Here is a 13,360-nt window from a genome sequence, read left to right on the forward strand (position 1 = left end):
ATGGAAACTGCTCGAGTTACGAAGAAAACACGTTATACAGGAAGCCTGAATAGGCTGCCCTTAATGAGCTACCTAGACTTCATCTGGACTTCGTTTTTCGATAGTTCCCTCGTCGCGCTTTAAAATGCCAATTAGTCAATGTGCATTGCAGCAAACAGTGAATATTGTAATAAACATTTCACAAACAGCAACTTCCATCTTGCAAATGCATTTTCTTGCGAAGACGATGGTTGAAATTTTGAGAGTTAATGAACAAAATTTTGTATACATTAGGGAATCCATATTGTAGCTGGAATAATTTAGGAAGAAAACAAACTTATAAAATTAGAAGAAAGGAAGGATTTAATTAGCTTTAAATAAATAAATGGGTTTAATAAATATTTTCTTACATAATTTTATTTGATATAAGTGTATTTATTATTATTGTCAAATATTAAATACTGTCTAAGTGTCATTACACGCTTGTTTTTTAAGGTAGCTGTTGTTTGAACAGAAGAGTTTTGATAAAATCATTTTTGCAGTTATAGAAGCGTATATTTAATTAGAAATTTAGAATAATTTGATAGAATTGAAGGATTTCCTCTACAAGATTTATTATATGTGAAGGTGAGGTAACAGTTCGTGCCAACTCCCGTTTCTCATGACTCATGATCTCTCAGAGCTGGGATCGGAGGAGCAGCGTCGTAATTTGTATTAAGTTTCCTGGTGCAGGTGTGTTTGAAATTACAGAAACTCGTACTATCGCACTTATGTGAGCCCAGGACATAAAGTATTGTGCTATAAAGGTTAACATAGTTTTCCAAGAGCTACATCTTTAGATACACTACACGAGATTATTATTTATGTTTTATATACATACGTAGAGTACCAAAGATTTCTTTGAGCTGAAATTACTTGTCGCTTAATTTCATTTTTTTCGCCATTGATTGATTTATTATATCAGTTATTATTTTGTTTAATAATACTGACTTTAATAATAATGAATAGTATGTTTTAATTTAATATATGTATATATTAATAGAATTGCTAATGAAAATTTTATTTGAAAAATTGTATAATTATTTTTGCCAGTTTTATTATTAAAAGCAAAAGAAATAGAAGGTTTGTTATTGTTAGTTTATGTTCTTTATTTTGGAGTAAGTATCTTTTAGTATGTACTACTTTACCTATTCGAGTAAAATAATTCTGAAATAATTTGGCACTAGGTGTGACCAGATGTGCATAAGTATTTTCTCGAATTTTCACCTTCATCAATTATAAAATTAATATTCAAAAAATGAATATTGAGGGTCTTATGTGAAGAAACAATGAGGTGACTACCTATCAGCTGATCTTTGACATCGATTATCTCATGACCTATTTTAGATAATTTTACACGAATATTGTTCAGTTTCGATAAATATATAAATCCATTTAACAGACAAAAATACTATTTTCGACTAATGTTTCGCTATCATTTTTCTTAATTCAAATGATTAATAGAATAATTTTTAACATTGAATAAAGAAAGAGACTTTTGAAATATACACGGCATAATTTTGAAATATAGTACCATAGTGATAAAAAAAGAGTTTAATAACGATATTTCCTGCATGCGTAAAATAATATTAATATTAGATTACATTTACCACGGTGAAATTAATGGTTTATTTCGTGAGAATTTCGTAACACCACATGAAAGCAAACAGGAAATATAATTTCTTTTTATGATTACTGCCACCATTTGATTGAAAAACTTTATTACTAAGATTATATATACATCAAACATTACAATATTTCTCGAAAGAAAATAGTTTAAAGCATCATTTGCATAAGAAAGTTACAAGGAATGAAACTCTGCGTGCACACACTTTTACACAACTTGTTACCATTTTTTTGGTGTAACCACTTTGCCATAATATAAAGCTTCATTTTATATAGTGTATGTTCATTTTTTATACACTTTTATAATAATATTAGGATCAAAAATATAGAAGTATCTATACTTTTATAATATTTATTCCCGACTTACTAAAGACTCACGACTCGGTAAAAGTAACGAGCTTGTAAAATAAGATACTTTTCGAACTCAACGTATGGTGATTAAATAAAGTAAAGAAACTAATTTGAATTTTATTAAAGGTAGAAGTAAACGAGGATAAAAGAATAATTCCAAGGAATAAGGTTAGTAGATGATGAGTTCATAACGAGGAAATATACGTAAATGCAATAGTCTGATTCCCAACGCAGAAGAATAATTTGATTCATTTACATAATTTGATGGAAACAATTCAGGATGTATATACGGATGTAATGATGGCAATTGAAACACTTCGAATCGCCTCGAATCTTTATACATGATGAAAAATTCAAATCGCTTCGGACATGTTTCGAAGCTTAGAACTTTTGAATATTTTAATAAGTCTCGAATTTTGAACTTTTAATAGATCTCTAGTTTTGAAAGTTTTGAAATTTAGATGTCTCGAAAATCTTGATGGTTTCAAAAATTGTGAGAGTTTTGATAGCTCTTTAGGGCTGAGTAATAATTCAATATCTTAAGAGCATCTCCAATATGTATTTTTGTCTAGGCAGTACTATTACCATAAATTATTAAATACTGTTTGAAAAATTCGAATTGTCTTTCATGACTTTCAAGAGTTTTAGGCTTCGAATTATATTCGAAGGATTAGAATTTTCATAGTCATTAACAACTTCAAATCGCTTCGAAATTAATATTCAAACTCCCATCACTACCTGCAGCTAGAGATGGCAACTGAAGCGTTTCGAACTCCTTCGAATCATAATATACGACGAAAAATTCGAGTCACTTCGAACATGTTTCCAAACGTAGAACTCTTGAAAGTCTTGATAGTTCTAGAATTTCTTAGAGATTCAATAGGTCTTGAGAAATAATAATTCAATATCTCAGAACCATTTCCAGTATATATCTTTGCCCAAACAATATTGTTACCATAAAATATTAAAGTTTGAGTTGTCTTCCAGAACTTTGAAGAATTTTAAGCTTCGAATCATGTTCGAAGTGATTCGAATCTTCACAATCTTAAAAAGCTTCGAATCACGTTCGAAGCGATTCGAATCTTCACAATCTCAAAAAGCTTCGAATCATGTTCGAAGTGATTCGAATCTTCACAATCCCAAAAAACTTCGAATCATGTTCGAAGTGATTCGAATCTTCACAATCTCAAAAAGCTTCGAATCACGTTCGAAGTGATTCGAATCTTCACAGTCTCAAAAAGCTTCAAATCATGTTCAGAGTGATTCGAATCTTCACAATCTCAAAAAGCTTCGAATCACGTTCGAAGTGATTCGAATCTTCACAATCTCAAAAAGCTTCGAATCACGTTCGAAGTGATTCGAATCTTCACAATCACAAAAAGCTTCGAATCTCTTCGAAATTGAGATTCGAACTCCCATCACCATACAGACGTACAGATGGTTTCGTTCGAACGTTTTTATTCCAGTTGCAATGGTTTGCGGCTTAGAACGGACGATCGATATTATCAGGAACAGTATCTGCGGCCAGTTGACAACCGGGCAGCTCATGTTTAGGCACGATTTCCTTCGGTAAAGTGGCCTGGAAACGAAAGTTTCGGATTTCGTTTTCCTGTCTAGCAGAGCTTCTCGAGAAAATACGGACCGTCTCGTGTGACGACAATTCGAGAGGCCCTCTACACTCTGCGCGATTCTGTTGAACGTTCTTCGTAGAAGCTAACTGTACTAGGCGACTACCGTACAGTCTAACAAGTTTAATAATTCTCGTTGATTGAATTTTCATCGAAACCGTTCAACGACTTAGGGTCAAGGCGTCTAATGTCACTACACGTAATATATCGTGAAATAGATGTTAGTATATGTTGGTAATTAACTGAATAGGAGTAAGGAACAAATCTTGACAAGGGAAAAATTGATTGAACTGTGACACCTTTATGTCATCTTCGGAAAAAATAAATTTATGTCTTCTGCACTATTTGGAGCAATCTGAAGCTAAACTTTAGCGCTTTTTTAATGAGAATTTAATTCATATAAAATTAGCGAGCTTTCACATAGTCATCATTAGACTGTGAACTTTTATACATTTATAAAAATTTGAAATGTATACAAAATTATAAAGTGCATGTAATTTTCAAAAATATAGAAAATATGAAAATTAGACTGCTAATTGCAGTATCTGAAAGGTGAAGCAAATAATTATTCTTGTTTCATTTCTTTAGCTGTGTTTATGAAAATATAATATTGCATAAAAATTTGTGGTTTAATGATTATACTCCAGTTATTCGTAATTCATCAGTTTCTATCATATGAAGTTAAAAAATTCATCTCAATAAACGAGTGATAATTATATACTAATATGACACGAAAAATTTAAAACTAAATTACTTTACGTATGTAGGTATATTATATTTATAAAGCAATATTGATATTAAATGTTTGGCGTTACTCTAGATAAGTAATCTTATAAATTTGCTTATTAAATCGCAGTTTCTAAGATTACAAGCTTAAATTTTACATATTACATATTTTTATTTCACATATTTTAAATTTTACATATTAAATGTTATTATTACTGTAGATAAGTAATCTTATAAATTTGCTTATTAAATCGCAGTTTCTAAGGTTACAAAGCTTCGACACTTAGAAAAACGAACAGCTGTCTGAACATGACTCATTTTTGATAATTGTTTACTAATTGAAAGAAATATTTAGTGTTTAAAGACCATCTGTCTTATTTAACACACTCAAAGAAAAGCACTTATTTTAATATATGTATCTATATGTAATTGAGTATTTCTTTTCGAGTATTTAAGTTATTATTATGGACAAATAATGAGCATAATAATGAGCATGCATCAACATACGATAAACATAATAATAATAAATTTGAAGGTTTCTATAAAAGTTAATTCATTAAGCCAAACAAAGTTTTTGTATTCACGGTACAGAGGCCACGTGGAAAGGAAAATATGCACGATTAGCATTTTCCCAGTAACCCTTCGAATCAACCGACCATGCATCCTGTAATTCTTCCGCCCGTCTCATTTACCGAAGCAGGTAACGCTTTGTCTCCTGAAGCGCATAAAAAGGATCTCTGGCGAAAACGATAAGACGCGCGACGTTTCACGATTGCCAATTTGATAAAGCCCTGCACGAAAGCAAACCTGATGTTTTATCGCGTGCAGGATAAGTTTATGCTTTCTAGTAATCGCGACCGTTTGTTCAGTAGTCCTCGTTTTAAGAGAGAGGTTTTGCCATACAACTATGCATTTAAATATGAATAATATTAGCGAAGCAGGTATTATTGTCAACATTCTCGATTTATTTATTGGCAAAAAATGAATGGCATACGTGTTTAATATTTTTAGAGTTTTTTAAATTTATGGTAGTATGAGCTTTTTAAAACCACTTGGAATTTATTGTAATTGGTAACGTAATGGAAGGGAAAATAATACAGTACTTATCACGTGAATTATCTACTCGGTTATATTCTTAATTTCCATATTCCAGTTTCATATAAAAGTCATAAAATGTAGTGTAGGTAAGTAATATATAAATTATATTTCGGTATAACTTACTTCCACATAGCAAGGCAGCATTACTACTCTAATTGCAGCAAATAATATTATTTCTTTAATATTTCCTTGTCGTTATATCCGGTGTAATTTGAAATTATTTATAACCAAAGTGTTTCAATTGTCTATACACAGGATGTAAAAATATTAATGATCACGGTTTTTTGAGGTGAATCTACACCTTTGGATCGGTGCACATTTATAAAAAAAGACTCGTCTGCAAACTTGTTTATAATATTGAAAATTACTGTGACTCATCTTCGATAAAACCAAAATGTAGTATCATAGATATAAGTTAAACTCAAAAACATGTTAATCGTCAATCGGGAGTCTATATATACTCTAAAAGCCAAAATAATAAATTGAAAACGTTGAATTTAAATTATCTACATAAAATCTTGAAATTTTCAATCACTTAGTCAATACTAGTGAAAATTATTTACAAATGCTAATCGTGAATAATTAAGTGCCTATGATTAAATGGTAGAAGAAAGGTATCAGCTATTGTCCTGCATCTTAACCTTGTGAAACTGCACCACTTTTTCAGTACAAGAGAGCCTTGACGTATTACAAATGATTGCACATCTAAATGCAGAAGTGCACGAGGGGGCCAGTGCACATGGTTCATCTTGAACTGGCCTCTGTTTGCGCATTCCTCGTTTCAAGATTGAAAATAAACGTTCACCATGGTGGGTAGTCCAGTCGCAAAAATATCATGTCTGGCACGATGTGCTCATTTTCTAAAAATAGGTGACTGGAAAACTGCCCTGGAAAATGTAAGGAGAGAAAGTATCCGAAAAAAAGGACACGCGAATGCAACAAGTGCAATGTACGTGTATTTTATCACGAATGCTCTAATTTTGTAATATACACATAATGGTGAGCATAGTCGTCGATAGCTTTTTTGTGAGAAGCTAAAAGAAGTAAAAATGATTGCTGCAAGTAATATATTACAGGTTTCTAAACATTTATATTTCATTTGCTCCTAATCTAATACTAGTAAATAACAGTGCTCTCGCAAAATAAGCTTGCAGCTTTTCTTATTTTCTAATTCCTTTTTTGTCTTGCGTTATTTTTCATCACATTCACTTTTGGGAAAGCTAAAACGAGCTATTGGTGCATAAATTGGTTTCAGAAGGAAATCTCTTCCACAAAGTTGCACAGTTATCTTCATTTAATGAAATCAATGTAATTTAATTAAAATTATAAATGAAGATACTCTGTGCAATTGAACAAAGATTAAAAATTCAGCCAAGCGAAGACTGAGAAATTGAAAATATTTGATTTGTCATAGTGGTGTTGTGGGGATGGGACACGTATGTGAAAATGTTGCACGATGACTGACTCATGTAGAATCAAAGGGACAACTTCGAAACGTTCAAAGAGAGAGCCTTGGACAAAGATGAGCAGGCAGGGCGTAAAAGCAGGCAATCAAGAAGTCCGAAGGAAAAAGTTAGTAAAAAGAAGAGAAGTTGCAGTGGCTGTTCAAGACCTTTGAATGTGTGTTCGTCCTAAAGAGATCCGGTTTTTTCTTGCTTCAATACTGCTTCGTCCTTTCGCGACTACGAACGAAAATAATTGAAAAGCCTTTCCATGTGAAATTATAGTTATCTGTATAGTGTTTAATGCTAGCGTGAACTAGTGTAACTAATTAATTCTACTATAAATAAGGGAAAGGGAAACCAGATGAGAATGTTAAGAAAAAATAACTCTTCTACTTAGGTATTGATCATTTGTTTCACAGTAAAGATTAGCATTTTGATTAGCTTAGAAACTTATAAGAATAAGAGAAAAATTTCTCAAACAAAAATTGTTTGATACTAAAGGGATTACTATAAGGTCATATCAATTTTTTTGTAGGTGAAATCGCTTAAGAGAGATTAAGGTCACCTTTTTTATTGTATCCTATGGTCCTCTGTTTATCATCTGATAGCAGCTCTTAAAACGAAAACAAATATCTATAGTACAAGTCTACATGACCTTGATTGACCCTATGTTACATGTATTTGTATTCTTGAGAGCTGTTATCAGATGATACACAAACAAAACATAGAATGCCATTTAAAAAAACCAGAAATGACCTTTATAAATCTTAGGCGACTTTACCTACAGAAAAAATCAATATGATCATATGTTGACTTTTTTAATAAAAATAATTTTTGTTCGAACAATGTTTCCTTTATTCGTAGTTTCTAAAATAATCTAAATGAACTATACTGCTGTTTCTAAAATAATCTAAATAAACTGTAAATTAATACTACTACCCCTAGCAAAAAGTTTTCGACGAAACGCAATAATAAGACGATATTTAAAAATATTGTAGGTTTTTAAATATAAAATGCTATCGTATGAAAATAAAACACATGGGAATATTAGGTCAGTTTGATATAGTATTTTACATTTCAAAAACTATGTACAATATTTTGAACTACCTTCTTATAGTTGCGTTTGGTTGAAAACTTTTTAGTAGGTGTTGTACGTACGTTTTATTTTATAAAAATATACAACGATGATCAAAATTGAAACAGAGAATTTATTTTTTTATAAATTCTACATTAATCTGTTTTACTATTAGAAAACAGCAACTTACTGAAAGCATTGATATTTCTAATTCATTAGTAAAGTTTTAACTTACAGAAATGACCTTCCAGTGATCTAAAGAGGATTATATTAGCATTGAAATTTCCATAATTGGTATCATAATAGCCAAATCCATCTCATCATCTTCACATGCACGTAATATACAAACTGCTCACCATGGATGATGTTTCGTAACACGAAATCGATACCTTTATATCGTCAGCGCGCAATATCGTTTTAGTGATAACACTGTAATATCCAAGGCGGCTTACCTTTAAGCGATTCGACCGTTTCGAGAAATTGAAAGTGTTGGCAAACCTTTTAAGAAAGTCGCAATCGACAGCATTCGTATCGATGATTGCAGTTCAAAACCTGTCACGTTCGAGAAATAATTTGTTCTCTTTCACTTTTATACTACAGGTCACCGAATCTTGTTTGTACGCGTCTATTTTCGTTTCACATTTTATGTCGCTTATGAATTTAGGCGCTGTCAATAAACAGGTGACAGATCGACACTTTGTCAACTTTCATTTTACATCCATTACCTTTTTTCAGTTTCTCTTTTAGCTTTAAATAACGATAGTATATAGTTAAATATAAAAAGAAATGTATTTTCGTTTCCTTTCACTTTTCGAAGTTTAATTTCTAATGGATTTTGCGAACCAAGTAAACAGTGTGAATAGTTAAGCATTTCTTTTTAATCATTTCCCTTTTCTAATTTTCAGATAAACGTCGCTATAAAGCAATTACGGAAACTTACGCCACCAAGTTCCCAGATTACACTTTTCTTCGAACGAAATGCGATCCTAATCTGTTTCGAAGCAAGGAAACGTTTTGCGTTGAAATTAAGCCAAAGCAAGGATATTTGAGAGACACCGAGCCGAAGTTACAGAAATGTCCTTATTGTTTAACGCAGTATTATAAGGTAATACCAATGATTAAATATCCCATGCTATCGTAACTTTCATATATTATTTAACTGTTTTCGATTTAAAAAGAATTATTTGGAGTAATAATTAGGAAGAAGAAAAATACAAATTTTGCTTCTGAAGAGTCTTTTGTATATTGTAAATGAATTTATTAGGGATACGTATAGATAATTATTTCAAAGGCAAACACATACAGGGTGTTCGACGACAGGTGTCACAAATTATAAGAGGTGATTCTACGTATTCAAATAAAACGAAAATGAAAATAGATAAAATTTTATTTCAGGCTTCGTTTCCGAGTTATTAATAATTGTTGAAAAAACGCCTAAAATGTGTCAGACTCGGTGCTTATTCTACTGACTTTGCTGTGTCTGACCTGGCTAGTGCACGCTGACGGTAGAATGTAGTTCCCAAGTCAGACGTTTCATGCGAATTTCAGGCGCTTTGTAATAATTAATAACTCTGAAATGAAGCCCCAAACACAATTTTGTTATTCTTGACTTTTGTCCTATTCTGGCGCGTAGAATCGCTCTTTAAAATTTCTAACGCCTATTATCAAACACCTTATACATGACTGCATATTTTTATTATTTATCTTATCAATTATATAATCCTCATCATTATTCATGATCTTTCGCTACGTTGGTAAATTTAAATTCCTTTTTCATAAAAATATGCTGTTTTAATTTACTTATCTAAAATAGGTTGATTCATGGGTACCCTCAATATTCATATTTTTAAACAGCATACGATTAAATCATTTAAAATCCTGAATACCGTGAACTAAATCCAGCAAACATACTATAATTTTCTACTATTTTAGCTGAAGAAGAAAGCCATCACAGCACGCAGTACTTACTGTCCACTTGATCTCTTTTCTGGAGTGGAGGAACGCATGAAGTTTGCATTAAAGGGGCTCCTGACGTCTCCACAAAATAATCTAAAGATTTTTAAAGAAGGCACAGTTGTTTACGATCAAGAGTCATCTTCAAGCGACCTCGAATGCGTTCTGACAGAGTGGTTTCGCAATTCTGACGCCCTCACCAGCAAAGAGTACATCGACAAATTTTGCGATTTGGTTTGCGCTGCTCTCTTGCGTCCATTTGATCGAGATGAATTTAAACCATCGCCTATGTATGAATTACACGTACCTGTTCGACAAGAGTTTGAAACAACACCGTATATTAATATGGATTTAGTTGCAAAGGCTAAAAAGCTTTTATACTTCACGGGAGAGGTAAAAAATCGATTCTTTATTTTTTGTAATTGTTTTTTGAGCATTATTAATAATGCCGTTTAAAGCAGATTTTTGATGCAACGAAGGCTGCTCTGCTATGTTTTAATATTTATTAAAATAAAGCAATAAGTTATAAATTTCTCCAATAATTTTACAGGTATGCAATTTAGAAGGTGGAACATTGCCAAATAACTCGGTGCTGGAGCGAATTCTTCACATGCAGAAACTGCCCTTTATTAATTCAGAGTTTATTTATAATGTATATTCAAAATTTCGGCTGTTTTTAACGGATGATATGGTATATTCTAGTTTATTGAAAAGACAGAAGTTTTATGATCATCGAATATCTGTCTATAAATCAGCAGTAAGTAAATTCTCATTTTTCCATATTATTCAGTATTTACTTATTATAAACTGCATGTTATTCTTTTTATTTTACGAATCATTTTCTTAATTTCTTTCACTTTTGTTTTTGATCAGAAAAAGTGAATTATAATTAGAATAGATGAATAAATAGAGTATTTATACTTAAGGCCCGAAGAATTTCAATGATAAAAAGTATTAATTAAACTATTATTATTCTTACACTATTTTTTGTTTTCATTTTCAGAAAACTATTACAGGAAACATCAAAGAAGTATCGCTTTCAAAGAAATCGATGCACGATGATGATCACGATGAAAACGAAAACGTCAATTCAGAATCTGGATGGTTCAGGAACAACAGGCCTAATGAAACTGTTCCTCATATATCGAAATCAACAATTCAAACCATACACTTAGAGGAGAATAATTTATCGTATAATAAATTAAACATAATGTACAATGGGGATAAAACACATTATCATGAAATGGAAATGAATGGTTTAATTAATAGTGAGAGCATTCTTTGCTTACAAAATTATCTTCTGTTTTCGTGTGCTAGAGATTGTTCCATATTAATAGCATTTCGTGAATTGAAATCGTAAGTCGTAGAAGTATATTTTATTTCGAAAATAAAAATGAAATATTTAACATTGTAAATTAATATAAAAATGATTAAATAGTTTACAGAATATAAAAAGCTAATTCACATTAAATTACTTCATACGATAAAAGGGATATGATATCATAAGCTTTAATACATAGTAGACATGCTATTCATCGATAAGAAATTATTTCAAAAATATCATTTACAAATAACGTAAAATAAAAAATACTAATATTTTACCTATCATTATATTAATTAATTTATTATTTTTGCAGGAATGTAACATCTGGTGTTCATGAAGACGTTATAAGACTATCAGATGAGCAGAGTTTTCTTTGTAACATTGGAATATCAGATTTGGATCCGAAAAGTCTTCTTTGTATTGAAAAACATCATCAGCGAGACACTAGTGTTTTAAACTCTGTAATATCTATCCTCGAAGAGGAACTTATGGTAAAAAGCCAATCGTTATTCAACAAATAACTAATGCAATATTCAAGTAGCTAAGAGCTATGTAATTTTTAACGTCTGTATTTTATGGATATCTTGTTTTAAAATTGTTATACTTTTTAGATCATGTTTTTATTAGTATTATTCTATTTTAATGAGTGTGCCAATATTAATCTTTTCAAGTATATACTTCATATGATTTAGGTACAATTTTTGAATATTTTTTCCTTGTATTCCAAACAATGGAAAAATTATTTTAGATGATCTCAATAATATTTTTTGCAATTGAAATTTTAGGAAAGCCAAAGATACAAAATAATTGTTAAATTAAAAATTCAAGGTTTTCCTTCATGATAGTGCTAAATATGTTGTTCCTTATAAATAAGTCATTACAAAAATGCAATTTAAATCTTAAGATTTAGGCGACAAATAATGCAAACTGTAAAGAGTAATTTTTAGCGTCCTCCATATTTATTACGTATGGCATAAAAGGGAAAATGATCAAGTGGTTTATGCAAAAATATGTGATAGATTACTTATTTTCAACTGGTTTTCGCATATGGATACTTGTGTCATTATTGATTTTTGACGTAAAAATTACTAAAGGTATGTTATACTTCGAAGTATTTTAGTTAAAGCATCCGAGACTTACTTTTTCCCACTGCCACATTAGCAAGCAATTAACTCTCTGTCATTTAATAAAGTCGAAATGTTATCTTCTCACCTTTTTAAACAATGTTTCACTAAATTTATCGTGAGAGATATAAGTATTAAAAACCATAAGAAATAATCTGTCTGGGAAAATAAAAGTAGCTTTGAGCACTTGCATAGGACTGCTCCTTAGAGCCGTATTATACATTTTAAATAAATAATGGGTATATTGCAAAACGAAGCAAGGATATATTCTTTTATTAAAAATATATATATATTTTATATTTAAATACCATTAATCTTTCAATGGTATAATTATGAAAAAATATTTTGGATCTGCATTCATTGCTTCAAATTATAAATACAGTATCATCATTATAATAAGCTATGGGCTATTTTTTGTTAATGGAGTATTGCTTATTCGATTAGATGAGATCGAGTTAGAAACTGTAAGATTTCATATCAAATCGACAGTATATGTACAAATTGTAAATCCAATAAATTTAGTAAAAATATAATTAAACAATGAAATACTTTCTGGGAGATATTTAATTGCGATATTTTAAGACGTAATAGAATTTTGTTGTTATACTTATACATTTTATGAACTAATTTATAGGATTTAGTCACTTTTGCTTTTAAATTTTTCGTTGTTGAATGCACAGTATTATTTTAAGTATTTCTTCACTGTAATAATTCTACAAATGATGAATTGTTCTATATATTGGTAAATTACGATTTGTGGCTGTTCTTTGTTAAATAGTTGCTAGTTATTGAATCTGTTTTAAATTATTATTCGAAAAACAAGTGATTGCTCATGAATACTAACAATACGTAACAAGTGATTTAATTGTTAAAAAAATAGTTATTAGTAGCCTCAATTTAAAAAAAAAATTGAAAGAAAGTTTAGTACAATTAAGAAATTGGTAATTTATTTATGTCTTAATCTTTTTCAAGATCATACCTTTAGTAAGACT

At 30.4% G+C, this 13,360-nt stretch overlaps 1 protein-coding gene across 3 annotated transcripts in view; it reads left to right on the forward strand.

Moving 5' to 3' along the window:
* Ipk1 (Inositol phosphate kinase 1) overlaps positions 1–11,899 on the forward strand; it is a 209,439-nt gene extending 197,540 nt beyond the window's left edge. For all 3 annotated transcript variants that reach the window (XM_076380313.1, XM_076380314.1, XM_076380315.1), the window contains 5 exons: positions 8,873–9,072; positions 9,900–10,313; positions 10,471–10,677; positions 10,924–11,276; positions 11,558–11,899. In XM_076380313.1, coding sequence (XP_076236428.1) covers positions 8,873–9,072; positions 9,900–10,313; positions 10,471–10,677; positions 10,924–11,276; positions 11,558–11,765 — 1,382 coding nt within the window. In that variant the 3' untranslated portion in view covers positions 11,766–11,899. The remainder of the gene's footprint in view (positions 1–8,872; positions 9,073–9,899; positions 10,314–10,470; positions 10,678–10,923; positions 11,277–11,557) is intronic.
* The last annotated feature ends 1,461 nt before the right edge of the window (positions 11,900–13,360 follow it).

The sequence above is a fragment of the Calliopsis andreniformis genome, chromosome 6 (assembly GCF_051401765.1).
Source record: "Calliopsis andreniformis isolate RMS-2024a chromosome 6, iyCalAndr_principal, whole genome shotgun sequence".
Lineage (NCBI taxonomy): Eukaryota > Metazoa > Arthropoda > Insecta > Hymenoptera > Andrenidae > Calliopsis > Calliopsis andreniformis.